This window comes from Ictidomys tridecemlineatus, chromosome 11, assembly GCF_052094955.1.
Source record: "Ictidomys tridecemlineatus isolate mIctTri1 chromosome 11, mIctTri1.hap1, whole genome shotgun sequence".
NCBI lineage: Eukaryota > Metazoa > Chordata > Mammalia > Rodentia > Sciuridae > Ictidomys > Ictidomys tridecemlineatus.
In genome coordinates this window covers 35,918,487-35,940,396 of record NC_135487.1, presented here as the reverse complement: position 1 = coordinate 35,940,396, position 21,910 = coordinate 35,918,487, and the positions used below count along the sequence as shown (strand labels likewise).

General features: G+C 32.7%; 1 protein-coding gene across 3 annotated transcripts in view; it reads left to right on the top strand.

Annotated features, from left to right (window-relative positions):
* The window catches only part of Spata6 (spermatogenesis associated 6), a 118,541-nt gene that overhangs the window by 36,429 nt on the left and 60,202 nt on the right, over positions 1-21,910 (top strand). For 2 of the 3 annotated variants that reach the window (XM_005318014.5, XM_005318012.4), the window contains exons 4-8: positions 2,692-2,733; positions 4,145-4,269; positions 13,608-13,688; positions 18,041-18,334; positions 21,677-21,764. In XM_005318014.5, coding sequence (XP_005318071.1) covers positions 2,692-2,733; positions 4,145-4,269; positions 13,608-13,688; positions 18,041-18,334; positions 21,677-21,764 — 630 coding nt within the window. Of the gene's footprint in view, positions 1-2,691; positions 2,734-4,144; positions 4,270-5,980; positions 5,996-13,607; positions 13,689-18,040; positions 18,335-21,676; positions 21,765-21,910 lie in introns of those variants that run through there. The other variant, XM_078026228.1, reaches the window with a different exon arrangement.

Genomic DNA, 21,910 nt, shown 5'->3' with positions numbered 1-21,910 from the left:
ATGCAAATAAGGTATATCCAATAATTCAGTAGCATGGAATTATTCATAATATCCTCCTAGTATTTTTAAACATCTTTTTGTGTCTCTGTTTATTCCTGATATTTTGTAATTTTGTGTATTTTCTTTTTTTCTTTTGGCTAGTCTTCCCAGGGATTTATGAAGTGATGAAATGGATCTTATAATATTGATAACATTAGTTTAAGACTACTTCTTCTTTTATAGTATTGTTAAACTGGTTGTCTTTTAATTGTTACATGTTATATCTTTTTCTATATTCTTATTTTCTGTTTTCCTGTGCCCTAATATTTTACATATATGTCTTATGAATACCATGTGGATAGTTTTTAAAATTCAATATATATCTTTTAAAAATGCATGATAAAATTATAGGACTGTCAAAACATAATATTATCGCTCAAAGGGGCACTATCATCTGCAGACTCTATAGCCAATTGAATGCTAGCTGAACAAATGGCTTTCCTTCTCTAAGCATAGGGTCTTGTTTGAATGAAATAACACAGCCTGCATAATATGCTTGGTGCATAGTAGACATTTAATACAGCATGGTTATTATTGTTACTCAGATTGCTAACAATAATAACAATAATAATTGCTATCTATGTAAAAGGCTAAGAAGGCTAGATGGGAGATATATATATATATATATATATATTCCTTCCCTCATGGACAAGTCTAGAGCTGGCTGAATTTGGACATTTCCTTTCCTCTGGGTAGATTTGAATTCTATTGTTCTAGATTCAATTGTTTTTTCCTGAGGGAAGGTAATGTTAAGAAGAGAATGCTCTGGAATACTCCATATGCTTCCTTTTGTTCTTGAGGTATAAGAGGATTTTTCTCCAATATTCACAGTGAGGATCTGGTACAGTCCGGAGGTAAAACTCACAAAATATGACCTCTTACCCCATGACAGGGTCTTTCTAAACTTAGATCTCAGAGTTGTCCATATAAAGCCTACAGAAATTGTCAGTTGTAATTCAGATTTTTCTCCTCTAGCACTGATTCCCACAGATGATTCTTGCCTGTGGATTCTGCTGTGTTAAGTTGTGAGTCTCTATATCAACTTGTCTTTCTGATTTTGGGGAAAGTGGTTTTTCCTCTGACCTCACTTTTCTCATGGATCTAAGAAGAATGGTGAATTTCAGCATTTTACTTGTTAGGGTGAAGACTTCTAAGCTCAATACATATCAGATTACTAATGGGAAGTCCTATTAGGAAAATTTAAATCCCTGTCTAATAACTTAATTTTCTGAATCTTCTGTTGATCTCTTTTTATTTCCTGTTATTTCTCTTGACTTTTGATCCCAGTTATATATTTTCCTATATATGTATCCAGTCAGTTCTCCTTAAATGCTAGACCTTATAAAATTTTAAAAATAATTATAGTTTTCTGTGAAAATGTTTTCCTTCAGATAGGATTTATGATTATTTTAGCAAATTGGTAAGAGGCATGCAATTCTGTATTATGTTAATTCAGACAGGATTTATATTTCAAATTGGGGTCTTAATTTCTATTTGGCTATTTATTTTTATTTTATTCTTTATTTTAGTGTTTATCTTTTCAGTGATCCAAACATATAATTCAGCCAATGTATCAGGTCATTGGTCTTTATTTCCAGGTCTTTTTTCCTTGCTCTTCCCAAGGCCAGGAAACTCCAAGGTTTATTCATCATCTTCATGAGTTTATCAGAAGTTGTTTTCAGCTTCTCATCCTCTTAACTGCCTCTATCTGAATTGTCTGACACCAACAGAGAAAATAGCCTCAAATGACAGGCTCATCTGTCTTTCCTTCTTACATGAGTTTCAGACCTGGTCTCCTGTGCCTTTAAGCATTTTTTTTTTTTAAGTTTTCTACATTTTCCAGTGGATTTTAGAAGGAGGTTTGTTTTTGTGCTACCTAATCTCCCAGATTGCCTTGCAATGTTATATTTAGAGCCTTTGCCTATGCTGTTTCTTCTGCTTGGGGGAAAAAAAAAACAAAAAACAGAAACTACTTCCCTAGTATCCCTAAATCCCAGTTTATAATTTACTCATTCTTTAGGTTAGGAGTAGTTTCTCAGAGATGCTTTCACTGCCTTCCTGACTGAATAGGACCTGTTGTTATAACATCTGATAGCACCATCTACAATGCCTGTGTTGTACTTGTAGTTTATAATTGTATACTTATTTGTGTTTCCATTTTATTTAATGTTTGTTTTCTCAATGGAACTCCAGGTTCTTAAGAAGGAGGAGTATATATATTTTTTCTCAGTATAGTCACAAGTTATGACTTAAAGGGAATATTTATTCCTTTGTTATATATTCCTTTTAGGTTAAATATATAGATAGGACATTGAATGAGATTTTTCATTGTTTGAAAATGACAAAGAAAGGAGGAGATTATATCATTTTTGGGTCCTCAGAAGGTAGAAAGGGTGTAATTTATTTGTTTATATTTTATAAGGTTATTATGAGACATTTTGACATATTAAAAGTACAAGGAATTTTATAATTCACCTTAATTATACTTACCACTCCAATTAAATAATAGACAATTTACATTTATAAAAAATATAGTCCACTAGATACAAATATACTTGTTGTCAGTGATTACTTTGGCTTTTACATTAAAATAATTTGTTTTTGTTTATTATTAAATTGTTTACTTAAGGAAATTTTTCTTTAAACTCTCAGATGATACAGCAGTGTTCGAGTTGATACAGCTAGTTCCACCAGGTACTGTATGACTTATTTGGTAAAGTAATTGATATGGGAAATCATTTCAATGAAGTATTTTTAAAAAAATCTCATCTTTTCTCCTTCTCAAATTAAAAACAAAGTTGATATTTTACCATTGGTTCACTATGTGTAAAATGCCAATGGGCCAAAATAATATAGAAAGATTGACATAAGATTGGTACTTAATAATATAGAGAGACTGACATAAAAATTGGTACTTAAGCCCATTGTTCTGAAATTGGATAAATAACAATAATTGAAAACGGAATGTAACCTATTAACATTCTAGGATATTTTAGTCAGTCATTAAAAATTAATTGTTTTTGAGATTTTTCTAAAATATATATATTTTTGATAGTCAATTAATCCTGCTTTTGTGTGTTGATTATTTTTGAGAATGGAGGGGAATGTATCCTTAGTTATATAGTAAACCTAGATCCCTGGATAAGATACATCATTAAATAGATGCTAGATTTATTTCTGATTTTGAAGAAAAATCTGTATAATCAAATCATTATTTTATGTGAAAATCAGATGTATATTATTAAATGCTAGTAACCTGAAAAGTTTAAATATTACATATATACCTAATTCAGGTAGCCACAAATTGTACAAATTATACAATTATTTTTTTAACAGATAGGCAGAAAGGGAAAAAATGGGAGATAGAAAAATTGTAGAGAGTGGTAATCACATTTTAGATGTATAAATGTCACACCAACTATTTATTTATTTATTTATTCATTTTGGTACCAGTAATTGAACTCAGAGGCACTCAACCACTGAGCCACATCCTCAGTCCTATTTTTATTTTATTTAGAGACAGGGCCTCACTGAATTGCTTAGCACTTCACCATTGCTGAGGCTTGCATTGAACTTGCCATCTTCCTGCCTCAGCTTCCCCAGCCTCTGGGATTACAGGTGTGTGCAATCATGCCAGGCCCAACTTTTAATTTTTATTTCTTTTAAAAATATTTATTCTTAAGCTTTAGGTGGACACAATATCTTTATTTTACATTTATGTGGTGCTGAAGATCGAACCTGGTGCCTTGTGCATGCTAGGCGAGCACTCTACCACTGAGCCACAACCCCAGCCCCCAACTTTTTATTTTTAAATGGATTTTTTTCTAGGAACTCATAGGTATGCACCAAGTTTACATGAATAGCCCCATTTTCTTCAAGCATGGAGTTGAAAAGAATTGCTAAAATATGTAGTATATTTCTGAAATTGAAAACATGTTAAAATATTTAATATGTGTCTAATTTTTCTTTCATAGAAGATAAACATGGCCCTGGAGCAGGTATCTAATAAGACATCAGGCAATATATATATATGTTATACTTGATGATTTGGTTTCTAAATAGAATATTTTGTTATAATTTGAATCATAGGATATCTTTCTTGTAGTGGGTGAAACACTGTCAACATATGATGAAAATACAAGAGATTTCATGTTCCCGGGTCCAAACCAAATTTCTGGACACCATGATTCAAACCGCCAGGTTACCATGAGGAGGATTTCTGGTCTACGAGTAAGTGCTAATAACTATTTTCTGAATCAGTTTTTGTTATGTATTTATAATGCATTAATTAAAAAAAAAAGAAAATAGAAGACTAGTAGAATAGAGGAAAGGGAACAGGGGGAGGGAAGAAAGGAGGTAAAGGGGAAGTACAGAGGACTGAAGAAGTATCCAATAAATTTGTACAATTACGTCAAAATTAGCCCCAATATTAACTATAGCAATTAACTATATTAACATAAAAAAGAGCCAACGTATAGCATATACCACCTTCAATGTGCAGAACTAAGTCAAAGTCTAATTTTGTTTAAAACTTAATTTTTAAAATAAAATTGTTATTTTAAACATCACAAAATGTAGTGAAAATAATTTAACAAAACTTAGGCTTGTATAACTCTATATTTCCAAGTATTCATATAGCTTTATATTCTTCTGATCTCTGTTCCCCTCCCACTATCCCCATCCCATCTGTCTCTCTGTCTTTCTTTTTTCTCTCTAATAAATGATCAACAAATATGTGAAAGGATATTCATCTCATTAGCATTTAGGGCAATATAAATTAAAACAACCATATGAGTTTACTTTTATAGCTGTAAGATTGGCAAAATGTAATAACTCTAATATCAAAAGTATAAAGAATTGAAAACTTTTGTGTACAGATATGCCCTGTATATTGAACAAATCAGAATTCAAAATTATCTAGTGAAGACAAAGATTCTCATACATATAAACTTCTAGGTTTATATCTTACAAATACAAGAGACTTAAGAATTTTCACTTGATATTGTTAATGGTAGTGAAAAATGGAAATAATGAAATGTCTGTTAGTAGGTATTTGTATGGATTAATTGCAATATGTTCATGAAGTGGAAATATATATTCATTCATGTAAAATTAAAAGCTGGGTTAAATCACAGGTTACTCTCCTATTGTTTCCTATAACTTGCTTTAAGTTCTTTTGGATGATTTAAAAATATTTCTATCCCTGAAAGTAGGCACAGAGAAACTGAGAGAAGAGCATTTTATTCAAATGAGGAAAAGAAAAATGTTGTTTAGCTTGAAATTATTTGGACTGATATTTTTTATACTAATTTTAGAAAATTTCAGATTAGTCTGAATAAGGAAACCTGGGTGAAATACGAGCCAATATAATGAATAAAGTAATTTTTCTTGTAAGTCTAGGTTTATGATATGCTTTATTCAAACAAGTATCAGTATCACCTTACTGAAAGCATAAAAGCTGACCTATTAGCAAGACTATGAACATATGCCTCCTTTGGGATAATTTCAGTGTGTGTTTGCAAGCTTCTCTACTATAGAAGTCTTAAAGAGTGTTCCTAGAATCATGTTGAAATCCACAATGAAAAAATCAGTATATTGAAAATTTATGGTCTTTTCAAAGTAATTATTATACCAATATGGTAATATAAACTTAAGCATGTAGATTATTAACATGGATTTATCTTTCATCACTTAATTCAAATTATTTTTTAATGGATATTTAATTTTATTTATTTATTTATATGCGGCGCTGAGGATTGAACCCAGGGTTGCACACATGCCAGGCAAGTGCTCTACCACTGAGCCACAACTCCAGCCCTTCAAGTTACTTTTGCATATATTTGGAAGCTGTTATATTACTAAGACAAAAAGTATACAAAAATTAGGGCTTCTAATAATGGCAATGTAAAGTTTGACAATTTTTCCCTCCACATAAAGGAGGGTTTCTGGTCTACGAGTAAGTGTCTATAAAACTGGACAAAATTGTTACTAACAACTTCAATGACAAGACAACTGAAATTTCATGCTTGAAAAACTATTAAAGTATTAGATAAAAATGGCAATAGTTTCTGGTGTTCTTGCTTGGGATACTCATATACATTGCTAGTCAGTACGTATTGTAAATTCCCTGGCCTAGGGATGAACACAATACCCAGCAGTTTTGCTGCCAGAGGGATCAGAATTAATTTTGGGACGTGAGATTATGAGAATGGTGTTGTCAGCTAAACATTGTCAATTCAGTTGAAAGCAGATGAAGAAACCCCACATTTTACTGGGCCAACTGCAGTTCTTATTGGAGTGAGCAGCAGCACACCTTTAGGAAGTTAAGGAGGAGATCCTAGAAACAAGGAACCAATAAAAGGCTGGCTGTAAAGCTCTGGTTGTACAGGGGAGACAATAAGAGTCCAGGAACAAGTGTAAGCCAACATAAACTGGCTGTTCCTTTGAATGCATTTCATAACCTATACACAGAAAGTCAACAGAGGGTCAAAGACTATGGGTTCATTGGATTACTACTACTTAATTATGCATATGCAGTTAAGATTCCTAGAAAGAATATAAAAAGGCACATTTATAAACTGAAGACAATTATAAATCCAGCCATATCAATAATTATATTTAAATATTAATGAAAAAATGGTCCAATCCATAGTTTGTTGCCCTTGCAGGCACCATGCACCCTTTTTTCAGAATTCTTGTGATTCCGCATCATTTCCTGTGAGACCCAGGTTTTTCTTCTGAACTCATCCATGGGGCAAGGATTCAGACCACATCTGGGATTAAATCCTGGCATTGTAATGGACTATCTCAGAAACCTTGGACAAAGCACAGTAGCATGTAGGTGTTACTGGATTCTTGGGTGGACTAAGGTAACCTTATAAATGGTTACAGCAGAACTCTTAGTGAATGTTAGTTATCAACATGGTAGCTGTGGATATCAAGGGATAGTGATGATGCACTGGCAATGATAATAATGATATTTTCTCCCTAAACTGGACTCCATAAAAAAGAATCTGTGACGTTCTCATTTTTAAATTTTAACTTTTACCACTGTCACTTGTATGGAGTAGGTACTTAATAAATGCCTCTATATTGAATTGACTGAATGAGTTGCATTTTGTTGTAAACTTTATAGAGAAACTGACATTTGAGATGATATAATGTTTTATTTTATTTATTATTTTGGTAAGTTATGGTGACCAGTTGTTTGAACAAATGCTATTCAAGGTATTATCATAAAGGCAGTTGGTAGATATGATTTGTATTTACAATCAATTGACTTTAAATAAAGGGTATTACTTTTGTTAATGTGGGGGGTTTTATTCAATCAGTTGAAGACATGTAGAGCAAAAACTGTCATTTTTCTGAAGGAGGGATTCTGCCTCAAGACTGTATCAGAACTACTACCTGAATTTCTACTCTACCAGCCTGCTCTACAAATTGCACACTAAAGATTGCACATTGACTTTTTCCTGAGTATTCATCTTGTCAACCTTCCCCATGAATTTTGGATTTGTTATCTCCAACATAGCTCTCATATAAAGTAATTCTTTAAGATAAACCATTTTTTTCTCTCTATATAAAACAAATATATATATACAGTCCTTGTGTGTGTTAGCTCATAATCACTGGGTTCAAAATATCTGACAAGACCAACTTAGAAGAGGAAAGTTTAAAGTTTATTTTGATTCATGATTTCAGCGGTCTTAGTTCATGGTCAGCAGACTCCATTGCTCTGGCCTGAGATGAGGCAGAACTTTGTGGTGGAAGGGTGTGACTTAAGAAAGCTGTTCAGTTTATGGCCGCCAGAAAGCAGAGAGCTGGAGAGGATAAACTCTTCCAGAGCATACCCCCTTTGACCTAATTCCTCCAACTAGATCCTACTCCCTTGGCATCAATGAATTAAATCCACGATAAGAGAGTCCCCATGATCTAATCTCTTCCCCAAAGCCCTGCCTTTAAGCACATGAGACTTTGAGGGGACAGTCCAGATACAAACCATCAGGTTCTTTTAGTTTTAATTTTCTGGAGCTACAGATAGAGCTGGGCTTTAAAAGGCCAGTAAAAAAAAATAATGCTAAAATATTAATTGAGTACTTTCTATGTGACCAGCAATATATGGGTAGAGTTAAAGTGATAAATCACAGTTCAGGCAGTGATAATATAAAATAGTCATGTACTGCATAGCAATGTTTCAGTCAATGATAGACTGCATATACAATGGTGGCCATACCATATGACTAGGTATGCAATAGGCCATACCTTCCAGTTTGTGTAAGTATACCGATTTTTCACTCTATAAAATTGCCTAATGCGCATTTCTAAGGATGAAGCACCATCATAGTAGCACATGACTGTATATCCAGAAATTCTTTTTTACTCTTCTCTTCCAAAGACAGAAATAGTCCCACTCCTATTAAGTCATTGTATCTTGTGACTAAGAGGTATAAGACTAGCTCGTTAAATGCACTGGGACTTCTTCCATGCTCTCTGGGATCATCCACTCTGGTGGAAGCCTATTGTGGTATGCAAGGACACTCAAGCAGCTCTATGGAAAAGACAGAAGCTGGAGGGATTTTTTTAATAGTGTTTGTGAAAACGTGAGGGTCCTTGAAGAAATTGTCAGATAAGCATTTGCAGGAAGTGAGGATGATTATTGGAAACTAGCAAAACAGGGAATTCTTGTTTTGTAATGACAGAATGTTTAATAACACATTTGTCACCTGCAATAATGTGGAATGTGTAAAGGATATTTTATGAAATAGGTGTCTTTCCAAAGAGGCTTTAGACAGACTGTTAGAAGGGTTTTCTGGTTTCTTTTTGGTATTTAAAGCATAATATGAGAGGAGAGAGAGAGAAGCAAAAGGAAAGGCTGTTTTTAAAAAGATGTAATTTAATGTTTCCAATGATTTTACCAACTTTCTCATTAGAAGATAATACTAAAATTAAGAAATGACTTCTGAATAAAAATTATTTCAGGCCACTTTCAGAAAAATATGTTCTAATAGTAAAACTGAAGATAAAAACTACAAAATCCTCAATTAAACCTCCAGAAAGATCCAGCACACTGCCTTAGAAAATCACTTAATCAAACATAGATTTTCTTCTATTTTTTTAATCCCCTTTTATTTTGAATTAGCCACAGCATATTAGAGAGAATATTCGACCTTTGACTTTCAAAGATTGGCTTTTTCATTTATCATGGTAGTCCCCAGTTCCATTGATTTACCACCTAATGGCATAATGTCATTTTTCTTTATGTCAAATATACCACATTTCATTTATACATTCATCCATTGAAGGAAAACCTAGACTTATTGTATAGCTTGGATATTGTGAATTGTGCTGTTATAAACACTGATGTGGCTGCCTCAGTATAGTATACTGATTTTAAATCCTTCGGATACATACCAAAGGGTGGGATAACTGGTCATATGGTGGGTCATATGGGTCATATAGTGATTCCATTCAGTGTTTTGAGGAATCTCCATACTGTTTTCCAGAGTATTTGCACTAATTTTCAGTCCCACCAACAATGTATGAGTGTACCTTTTTTCCACATCCTTGCCAACATTTATTGTTATTTGTATTCTTAATAATTGCTTCTCTGACTGGAATGAGTTGAAATCTCAATGCAGTTTTTTTAAATTTTTTAAATTACACATGGACACAGTATCTTTATTTTGTTTATTTTGTGGTGCTGAGGATCGAACCCAGGGTCTCACATGTGCGAGGCGAGTGCTCTACCGCTGAGCCACAACCCCAGCCCTCTCAATGCAGTTTTAATTAGAATTTCCCTAATTCCTAGAATGTTGAACATTTTAGAAAATATAAATATATTTTTGACTATTTGTATTTCTTCTTTTGAGAAGTGTCTATTTTGTTCTTTTGCCTGTTCATTGATTTTTTGACATTAAGTTTTTTGAGTTATGTAAGGAATAATAATAAAGAGGATACAGAGACAAGGTACAGAGGCAGGGATGGTGGCAGAGTGGCTGAGAGACTAAGCTGTCAAACTTTATTTATATTAATAGGTTACAATAGGTCATTAGTACCATAACTACATATTGTGTAGAGTTTCAATAAGGTTGCTTAAGGTTTCACAGTTACAATATGCAATGTTATGACCTTTGTGCAGTTCTCAAGAAAGTCCATTGTCTGATGTTACTGTTAGGCAGGCATATCGAGGAGCACCAGAGCTTGATGAAACATTGTAGTTGTCTAGCAAACAAGTTCCTTCATTCCCAGGAGCTATGTGCCTGCAATCAAGGTGAAGGCTTGATGAGGCTCTAACTCACAGGCTTCTTAGGGCATTGCCATACCAGCTAGTCATTGCACATATATTAGCTATTACTAGATCCTAAGAGAGATTGCACGACAATCTAAGGTGGGAAACAGGGTGCCTGTTACCTCCCAGGCGTTTGCTCACCAGGGAACTCTTCCCTGTAGATTTCCATGGTCAGAATCCCTACAGAGTTCTTTGTATATTCTGGATATTGATATCCTATCTTCTGAGGAAAAAAACAAAACAAACAAAATAAAACAGAAGAAGACCAGTGGAGTAGAATGAAAGGGAATGAAGGAGAGTGAGGTGGGATGGGATAAGGAAAGAACAATGAATGAATTTCATTGATTTTCCCTTATATATATGTGAATGTACCACAGTGAATCTCACCATCATGTATATTCACAAGATACTAATTAAAAAAAAAAAACTAAGTATATAGCAGACAAATCAGTAAAGGGAAGGGAACAGGGGAAGGAAGAAGGGGAGAGAAAGGGGAGGTACTGGGATTGAATTACAACAAATTGTATTCCATGATTTTATAATCATGTCAAAAAGAATTATTATATATAATTAAAAGAATCAAAAAACAAAACATAGATTTTCTAAGATGCTTAAGAGTATTGTCTCTCAGTAACCTCAGAAGGATAACAACAGAAGGGTGTGGCACTTGTCTTAAAAAAGAAAGAAAGAAAGAAAATGTAAAACATAAAACAGCATTGTGTTGGCAAAAATGCCACTAATTTGATCTGAAATGAAGAGAGACATACAAAATGAAAATGCTTTTGTAACTTCAGTGTTCTTTTGATAAAACCCAAGCTCAGAACACTTCATAGCTTTATCTATATCCTGTTTCAAATTAATATGAGTCAGATAATGGAAGAGGCGAGAATGTCATACCAAGTACCATGGATATTTCTGAGTAGTAGTACGATTAATTCCTAATTGAGGAACTTTAAAAATTTTTCTGGCTGGATTTCAGAATTGTTATGGACCAGTGATCCCTGTTTACCTCTTGTTTTTTTTTTTTTTTTTTTTTTACTTTTTGAACAAGAATATCTATAGTAATTGCCTTGTGCTTGCTATACTTGTATACGTTGAATATTTGTGTTGTAGATAATTGTAGTTTGTAGGTCATTTGATGGTGAAGAACTATATTTTAGGAGCTGTTCTGAAAGGCACCTGAAGAACTTTACCTATACCAGGATATGATTTATGTGCCAACAGTGTGGATTTCAAGTTGGCATTGTAAAATGATAAGAATACCTTTCTTCCTCCTTTTTTTTTTAGTCTATGAAATAAATATATTTTGTGGTCAGAGGACAGACTTGTGGTTTTAGACCTATGGACATTTTTTTTTATATATTGGGACACTTTACAACTTAACTACATTCCCAGTCCTTTTTTAAAATTTATTTTTAATTTTGAAACAAGGTCTCACTAAGTTTCTAGTACCTTGCTAAATTGCTGAGGCTAGTCTCAAACTTGACATCCCACTGTTTCAGCCTCCAGAGACACCAGGATTACAGGTGTACACCACCCCGCCTTGCAATCCTATACACAATTTTTTTGATAAGTCCTCCACTGAAAAGGTAACCAACTCCTCTGTCCTTGAGTATGGCCTGTACTTAATGAATCTAAAAAGGAAAATGTGGTGGAAGTAACAGTATTTGTCTTCTGAGTCTGTTCATTATAGCTTTCTTCTTGCTTTGCCATGGATCATTCACTTTGGGGAAACCAATCATTGTCATGAGGATACTCAGCAACAGTATAGAGATATATATGATGAAAAGGCAAATCTTGCCCCAAAACTGCAAGGAGACTGAAGCTTCCATCTAACAGCCATGTGAATAAACCTCCTTGGGAAATAGATTCTCTAGCACCAGTCAAACCTCCATATAACTGCAGCTCTAGTGACATTGTAACTACAATTTCAGAAGAGATTCTTAGTCATAGACATCCAAATCAATCTTTACCAGATTCCTTATCATTAGAAAATATGTGAGATAATAAGTAATTACTAATGTTTTATACTGCAAGTTTTGGAGTGATACATAGTAATAGATAACTTACAAGCTGGTAGAGTAGATGTTATTAATAAAAGGTGTTTGCAGAAAACAAACTCTTAATTTGTAGGCAATTTATATTTACCCTTCCTGTTATAGGTGTGATATTCGAAACTTTAAACTCGGTTTGTCACAGGTGGGGTTTGTATAGTCCATACGTAGAGGCCATGGTAAATGTCTGCTTCTCTCCCATTATATTTGAATGAAACTGCTCTGGGCGTGGGTGTTACTCTTTAATGTTTGGTTGTGTACATACCAGATATTTTCTCAGGTAATTGTGACTACCCCTTTGTCTCCACTTATCTCAGAACTGTGTTCAAGCTGATGAATTAGTAATAGAAGCCAAATTCTATAGACCTTAATATCTGCTATATTACAGGAAAAAAAGGTTGAAAGAATTGGTAGAGACTTATCTTTTATTTAAAAAAAACCCTTGCATACCTAGGAGCTGTGATTTTCTTTTTGTTTTTAAAGACTATTCAGAGTCTTTCTTTGATTAATTCATTAATTTATTCATTCTGTGAAATGGGCAATTGAACCTGGGAGCACTCTTCCACTGAGCTTTATCCCTAGCCCTTTTTATTTTTTATTTTGAGACAAGGTCTTACTGAGTTACTTGAACTTACCATCCTCCTGTCTCTGCCTCCTGAGTCTAAAGTATTTGTTTTTTTAAAGTTTTAATTGACAATATTGTATGTATTTATGATATACAGTATGATGTTGATATATGTGTATGTTTGGAATAACTAAATCTAATACACATATTGATTTTTCTTTTTTAATTTTTAGAGTAGTTTTTTCTTCAGTTTATTTTAATTTTATTAGTGTGTTATACTAGTTCAATTTCTTGATTATATAGTTAAACATGTCCTAAGTTGTTAAAGTTAAAAGAACTGAAGTCCGTTATATATAATATCACATTTTTACCTTAATATTATATCATAATTTACAAATCTTAAAACATTTCAACAGGGAAATACTATGATACTGGTAAAAAGAATCCTAATTATTCCATAAAAATATAATCACTTATAATTAAATCATCATGGATAAAATACTTTCTAGCTAAAATTTGGCACTGCTGTATTGTTTTGATCTTTAATTAAAGTTCAAACTAACAAAGTCCTGGACTTGACAAGTAGTTGTTCCTTTAAGCCATCACTAACAATTATCTATTTTAAATGGAAAGTCTAACAACTCTCTTTTTTCCCTCCCAGGGAATTGCTCCAAAGCTGGAATTTTCTACAACTTCAGTGATTACTGAATGTTTGATAAGTTCAAGGAAGTGCCGCACTCAGGTTAAAATTATTTATTTAAAGTATTGAATAATTTATTTGTTCATATTTATGGCTGTTTTGCAAACTTTATCTTGCTTTTTGGCTACAGTTCTTTACAATTTCTTTTTTTAATCTTTAGTTTAAAACAATTAACTGAAGTATTTAAGTTTGGTTACATCTTATTAAATGTGAGAATGAAAAGCTTGGTACACATGATAGAGGTGCCAGGATATTTTTGCCTTCTCTATTTTCACTTAATGGCTTATTATTATTTTTTTTAATGCAAGGAAATTAGGCTGCCAGAAAGGTGTTGGAAAAAGATGTCCTGTAGAATATTAGACTGGAGACTTCCACATTTCTTATATAAGTTACAGATTCCTGTATGAAATTTCAAGGATAACTTTTAGCAAATGTGACAGAAGTTCTCAGACTGTTATGTGGGTGTTTAGTGCAGGTAGTTTCTTGAATGTCTTGTTCCCTGAGGGACTGACTGTTCCTCAGTTTAGTGGCCATACTGGTGCTTCAAAGAATGAATGCTTAGACATTCTAGCCTAAATACCTTCTGTTTGTGAAAACTGCCTTTGATAAACTAAGATATCCATTCTCGTCTAATTTCTAACTAAGAGAGTGGTCTGATGATGGACATACCACCTCTCCACAGGGTATCTAATAGTATCTAGGCACCCACTTGTACAGTTGCATTATGACTAGGTTAACTATGACATATCTGTGATGAAAGACCAGTAATATATGAAGCCCTGAGGATTCAACAGGCTAGTCCTGGGCCTATCATGGAGGAGTAGGATGTTCGTTTTCTGTACCACCAGTTTTTAAGTAAATTTTGCTAAGGATGATAACTACCATCTAAGCCCAGAGAGGTAAAGTAGAGCCATAGAATTATTATTGTTGTTCTTATTTTTTGAGAGGGGGGTCCTCATCATCATGCTCAGGCTTATCTCAAATTCCTGGACTCAAGCAATACTCCCACCTTAATCTCTAAAGCAGTTTGGACTACAAGTGTGAGCTACCACACTGGGCTTTAGATATAGATTTATTTTGTTTAGCAAGATATGTAGTATTTCAGAGTCATACTATAGTTATTTATTTCTTACATACAAATTGAACATATGTTAGGTACCTAAAAATCTGTTTGCCAATTACAGAGATGTTTTACTTTTTTTGAGGTGTGTGTGTGTGTGTGTGTGTGTGTGTGTGTGTGTGTGTGTGTGTGTAAGAGAGAGAGAGAGAGAGAGAGAGAGAAAGAGAGAGAGAGAATGTATTTGTATATACCAATGGTACCTGATACTAAACCCAAGGGCACTTTACCATTGAATAACATCCCCAGTCCTTTTTATTTTTTAATTTTGAGACAAGGTGTTTCTAAATTGCTGATGTTCTCCATCTGATGGATGGGTAGGAAAGCTTTTTTTTTTTTTTTCCTTTTTAACTTTTTGTTTGAAGTATAATATCCATGCAGAAAAGTGTAGACTTTTTAACTGTACAGCTCACTTAGTGGAAGAGCCCTTTCTAAATGCAAAGCCCTCACCCATCAGTAGTTTCTTTGTACTTAAAAACTAACATTTTTCATTGAAAATTATTGGCAATGTTCTCTCTCTCTCTTTTTACTTGGAATTTCATTGGTTTGGGGTATTTTTTGGTCAGGATGTGAGATAATAGGCTTCAATGTAAGACTTGATTAAGAAAATTTAGCTTTAGGTTATAGATGTAGCTCAAGGGTAGGGCACTGGCCTAGTATGTGTGAGGTCCTGAGTTCAATTCCCAGGACCCAAAACAAAAACAAAAAAACACTAAGAAAGTATGCTTTAGAAAGAGATCTTCTGAGTTTGGGTTCTTTTTAAACCATCTCTAAAGATTAAGTTAGGGAATATATTCAATGTGCCTGGCATATAACATATCATTAATGAATTTTGTGACTGTTGATTAGGGCATTTTTTTAAAAAAAAATAATTGAGATGTCCAGTTCATTGATGTAAAGGCAAGAAGGTTTTCAGGAGTTAAAGAGTGGACAACTGCATTTCATGTCTCTCCTTAAACCAAACGTGCTATTGACCCTTTTGGCCAAAGGAAGCTATGTGGCCAAACAGGGATATCATAAGAGGAAGAGCTATCTTAGGTGTAGATACAAGAAAGGAAATTAGTCAGGCAGTCATTTTGTAAACAGTATAGCACAGCCCTAATTTAAATCTTATTAGGCATGAAAAGAGTGCATTAAGGAATGAGTAGGATTTAGACAGCATTCGTTTTTAGTAGATACTATGAAGTTTATTATTTCCTCTAATGGTATGCAGCATTCAAAAACTTTAATGAAGAGAGAAGATATGGTTAGTTATTCAAGGTTTGGTATAATCAGAGTTGGGTATGTAAGAAGGAACTTTAAGTATTGCTAACAGGGATAATTATGAGGTCAGCTGGGTCTGGATACTAAAAAGGTATAAAGGGCCACAGCAAATAGGTCTAGGTACTGAGGAGGTTATGAAGGCAAGTAAAGACTCAATGAAAGAAGTAGGTTGAGGAAAAGAGCTTTAGGTGAGCAAGAGATTTGAACAGTTGGGGGATACTTTGGATGTGTGTATATTGATGAAATCCAAGATGCTGTAGAAGAAACAAAGCTGAGAAACAGGAACCCTAATGCCAAGATCTTTCAAAGATCGAGTGAATGTCTTAGTAAATCTCAGATTCATTCTAGTGCTAGAATCCTTTCTTCTATGAGTCAGGATGATGTCATAAAGGTGGATGAGGGTAAAGAGAAAAATTCTGAACTTTTGAAGGCATTGAACAAAGTGGGAGAGGTCCAAGAGTTTAACAAGAACTACAGAAGAAAGAAACATGAAACAATTTGATGCAGATGGTCTGTATGAAATTCATAACACTTATTTTTCTATTTAGAAAAAATATTTTTCTTCCTATATACTATCTTATTTTTCAAATTAAAAAAATTTTAAATTGTTTTGTGTTTTCTTTTTTGGTGCTGGGGATTGAACCTAGGGGTGCTCAGCCACTTTAGCCACAACCCTAGCCCCCCCTCTTTTTTTTTTTTTTTTTTTGAGATAGGGTCTTGCTCAGTTGCTTAGGGCCTGGCTTTGAACTTGCAATTATTCTGTCTCAGCCTCCTGAGTCACTGGGATTATAGGTGAGTGGCACACGCCCAGCCTATCTATTTTAAAAAGTTTATTTATTCTTCTCCCTTCTATTCACATTAGTATTTTATTTGCTTAGACACTCTTAGAAAATAGGAAGTGCAATTGAAGAAGTACAGAAGGAGATAGTATGGTTGGTTTTTACAAATGATTAAAGTTAGGAAAACATTTGAAGATTCTCAACTGTTCATTTTCTCTTAATTGAAAAGCTTCTTATAACATTAGATAATGAAGAAATCTGACATTACTTGTAATCCAACTATTAAGTCATTTATAAAGACAGAATCTTTTAAAATAAAATGTTAATTCTAATAACACAACAAAATTAGAGGGGGGGGGGTTTCATTGTGTTGTCCAGACTAGTCTCAAATTCCTGAGTGCTTGCCATCCTCCTGCCTCCACTCCCAAGTAGCTGGGGCTACAGACACTTGCCACCATGCCTGGCTAAAGTTTGCTTTATAACTTCAAAAACTGACTGCTTCCCAGTTTACAACAACATAAACTGCTAGTTATTAAAGTTTATATGCTTTTTATACATTTTTTACTTTTATAAAAATATGGAACCATAATTAAAATGGTATGTTTATCTGTCATTTATCTGTAAAATTATAGCTTGGAAGGGCTCTTAAAATCCTTTCTACCTTATGTAACCAAAACAGTATATTTCATTAAAATAGGTATAAAGTACTTCTTCAGATTCATGCTGTACATACTTATATGATTATAATAGGATGAATTAAACTTATTTTTCCAGTTTTCATAACAATTTCATAATAAACTAATTGGATATGTGTACTTTTAACAATATTAAACATAGTTCTTATAAATTGTATAGCCTATATATTTGAATATTTAAATATAAATGATACCCAATGTTTGCATTAATATTTTAGTATACTGAAAAACAATTTTTTTCTGACTTTGTTTCTTGGATTTTTAAAATGATTAAATATTGGGCTTTAATTTTCATAAAGTACTTCTTAGACTTAAGAAGGAATTTTGATACAATATACTTTATCGACCACTATACAAAGAGTTATCTTTTAGAATACTGATTTGACATCGCCCCAGGATTAGCACAGGAAAGACTGATGATCCAGTTGGCTTTGATAGATTTTTTGGTGTCTTAGTTAAATTACTTTAAAAGTTTTTTGCTACCTGTAGGATTTAAAAAAAAATCTTCTGTCCAAGTTAATTTTTATTTTTTGTGTTTAGGATAAATTTATTTACCATTCGGCTCCAGTTGAAAAATCACACGGCAGACTGCAAAGTAGAACATCTAGATCACAAAAGAAAAAGTCCAAGTCACCTGAGAGAAATAAATATTGTGTAAATGCAAAAAGCTACGAACAGCCTACAATTTCTTCAAAATCACACTCTCCATCTCCCTACACAAAAAGACGCATGTGTGAGCTATCGGAAGACACCAGGCGGCGGCTGGCCCATTTAAATCTGGGGCCCTATGAATTCAAAAAAGAAACAGATAAACCTCCATTTGTGATTAGACATGTATGTACTCTCTTAAGCATTTCCATTTGAAACTGACCATATCTGTTGTGCCACTAGAATGTTTTTCTAAAATGTCTTTCAATTTCTAGTTTGTATTAAAATTCTTTCCTGAACTGGGTTAGCTAGTAGTCTAAAATGAAAAATTAGCATAAAAGAACATACTTTTTCAGTCTTTAAACCTGACAGAGATCAAGCTCCATTTTGAATGCCATGTTAAATCCTCTGAGTATCCATTTCCTTTCTTCTTATACAGCAGTTTAATAACTCTACAAATTGAACTTGGTTATCATTGACATTAACACCAAAATGAGACTAGGATTTTAAAGGAGGACCAAATATTCTTTATGAAAAAGAAGACCCCCACCTACTCCAGCTTTTAAAAAGTTTTGTAATGGAAAGTTGGTGTCCTTTGAAATTATGTCCTTTGAGAAAGCTTTGTATAATGAATCTTTGATTCAGATCAGTGTTTGATAGGGATGCATAGGAAGGCCTATGTTGACTTACGGGCAGGGTATACTGATCTTTGTATATAGAAGCATGCTTTTCATATGGTTGAAATTTAGAACCTTGTTCCTTTGTAGTAGTCAAATGATTTTGGCTAAGTTTAAGGGTGTATAATTGGAATATTCAGTAAAAGACTATCAGAATCTTCATAGATTTCTGAATTTTTATAAAGTGTTTTAACCTTAAAAGCAATTCTTTACCAAAAGCTTTCAAATTAATAAAGAATACTAAGTAATACATTACTATATATAGTTTCAAACCTCAAGATTTTTCTGTAACAGCAAGACCACATTTTGGATAGGTCTAAAATATTTTCAAGTCTCTAAATTCTAAAATTAGTTGATCCAACATATAAATATACTTCTTTGGTTACCTAATATTATGCTTTTTGAACATGCACCATCTGAAAGCTCAGATTTTTCTTTTAATGACAATTTAAATGTTCCTTAAGCTACATTTTATTCCACCTTTATATTTCAACTATCAATTCTTTATTCTTTTAAACCAAAGTAATGGATTTTTAACTGTAAAAAATAAAATTTATATTATAATAGATACATTTAAAAGATAATATTTTATTAAGGTTTTTATGATTACATTTATCTGAATTTTATAGCTTTTGATTATATGTTCTGGTCACATTTTTTGTTTTCATTTGATAAACATTCAAATTTTTTTCTTTTTTCTTTTTTTATTACAATACAGTGGTAGTGTTTTGTTGTATAATTGATGGCAATTTTAGAATGACTTTCATTTTATGTCTACCCACAATTACAAATTAATTTGAATGAATGTGTTATATTCTAATATGAGTAAATAATACCATCTTAATAAAAGTATCTGTACAAAGTAAACAAGTTTATTGGGTTACACATAAAAAACATTGGAGAAATGACTACTCTTAAATGTTTGTTTCATTATTACTTTTCATGGCAGTGTTAAAAATGAGAATTCTAATATTGCTTGGCATAAACTTTGCAATTTTTATTTAAGTGGTTTTTCCCTCAAATTTTCTTTGAATAGAAGTACATTCTTCTAAGTCTACACTTAGACATTATTGAATAGAAAACTGGATTTTTTTCCAAATGTATGTATTAAAAAGAGTTATTTTTCCTCTAGGACCATTTATTGTTTAAAAAACACCAGCAAATTAGTAACCGAACTTTAACTTGATACATGCATATTTAAAATGTTAACACTTTTAGGAAAGACAAATAGTTCATGATATGAAAAATAATCTATCTTTAAAGAAGCTAATTTAAAGAATAAATTAATATGCTTCCAAACTGTCCCAACCATCCTAGAAGAGTTATACAATGCCTTTTTATTTTTCATTTATGCATGTAATTTTTCTATTGTGTTAAAATATACCTATTATAAAATAGATAATTTAACTATTTTAAAATGTACAAATCAATGGTAGTAAGGACATTCACAATGTTGTGCAGCCATCTGGTTTCAGAACATTTTCATCACCATAAATAGAAAACGTACTCATGAAGTATTCACTCCCCATTCATCCCTAACCTTGACCTTGGACACCACCAATCTGCTTTCTCTCTATGAATTTGCCTGTTCAATCATTTCATGTGAATGTACTCATACAATATTAGCTTTTTATATCTGGCATTTTTATCTTAACACAGTGCTTTTGTTACATGTATTCCTACTTGGTTCTTGTGACTGAATAATAGTCTGTTGAAGAATATATGCCATGTTTTGTTTTTTATCCATTCATCTGTTGATGGGCATTTTCGTTGGTTTTAGCTTTTGGTTATTATATATAGTGCTTCCATGAATCATTTGTGCACAAATTTTACAAGGTTTTCATTCTTTCGGGTAAATATCTAATAGTAGATTTGCTGTATCATAAAGTAATTTAATTCTTAACTTGGCAAAGTGTAGTGGCTGTATCATAACACCAGCAATGTTATGTTTCTACCCATTCTCTGTTTTTTGTTTTTTTTGGGGTGTGTGTGTGTGTGTGTATAGTTGTTTTTTTTTTTTTTTTCCTGTTATTGTTTGGGTTTTTTGTTTATTTGTGTTTCTGGTGCTGGAGATCTAACCCAGGGCTGTTTGCATGATAGGCAAACACTCTACCCTAAACTACACATCCAGCCCTGTTTTGTTTTTCTTATAGCCATCTTAGTATGTATGGTGTCTCACTGTGATTTTGATTTGCATTTCCATTATGGCTAATGAGGTTGAGCATCTTTTCCTGTGTTTGTCTGTGTTCTTTGGAGATTTGTCTCCTCAAGCCTTTTGTCCATTTTCTGCTATAGTTTGTTGTTGAGTTGTAGGATTTATAGATGCTTTCTCTGACTCCATGGGTTGGTTTTCTACTCCTTTTTTGGTGCACAAAAGTTTTAATTTTTTATACATTTATATCATTCTATATTTAGTTTAAAAATGTGTTTGACTGTTATTATCTGTAAATTATAAAGCACTTAGCATGCTGGGCTTTGAACACAGCCAAGTAGAAACAGTTTGAATTCAAAACATATATGTTAAGGAGATGGATAAGTTTGTTTTATAAATAAGTTTATAAATAAGTTTTATAAATAAGTTTGATTGCTCTTTTTTAAACATTGTAATGCAAAACAAACAAGGCAGTGATGTAGTGGATATTTCAAGTGCAAATCTGTTCATATAAAGTCAACATAAATATTTATATGTATATATAAAATATATATGTATATATATAAAATTCGGGGGAATTTAATTTCAATTTGTTTAAAAATGTATATCAGAATACTTGACTAAACTTGTAGTGTGTGAAGACTGGGAATGTTTAAGCTCTTTTTTTTTTTTTTATCTTGAAAATCTTGCTTACTTTAGGTTGATCCTCCAAGTCCCAGGACTGATACTTTATTTGGATCCTCTGGTAGAGACTGTGAAAGAGATGGATGGTCCAGGATGCACAATGGTAAGCTAGGAGTTAAATTTCTTCATTAATTTAGTTATCTGAGGTACAATTGGGACTTTAACTTGGCATCGGTTATGGAAAGCAGATACTTTGCTGTTTTATTGTATGATGTGGTAAAGTATAGCTTTTTATGACATGTTGAACAT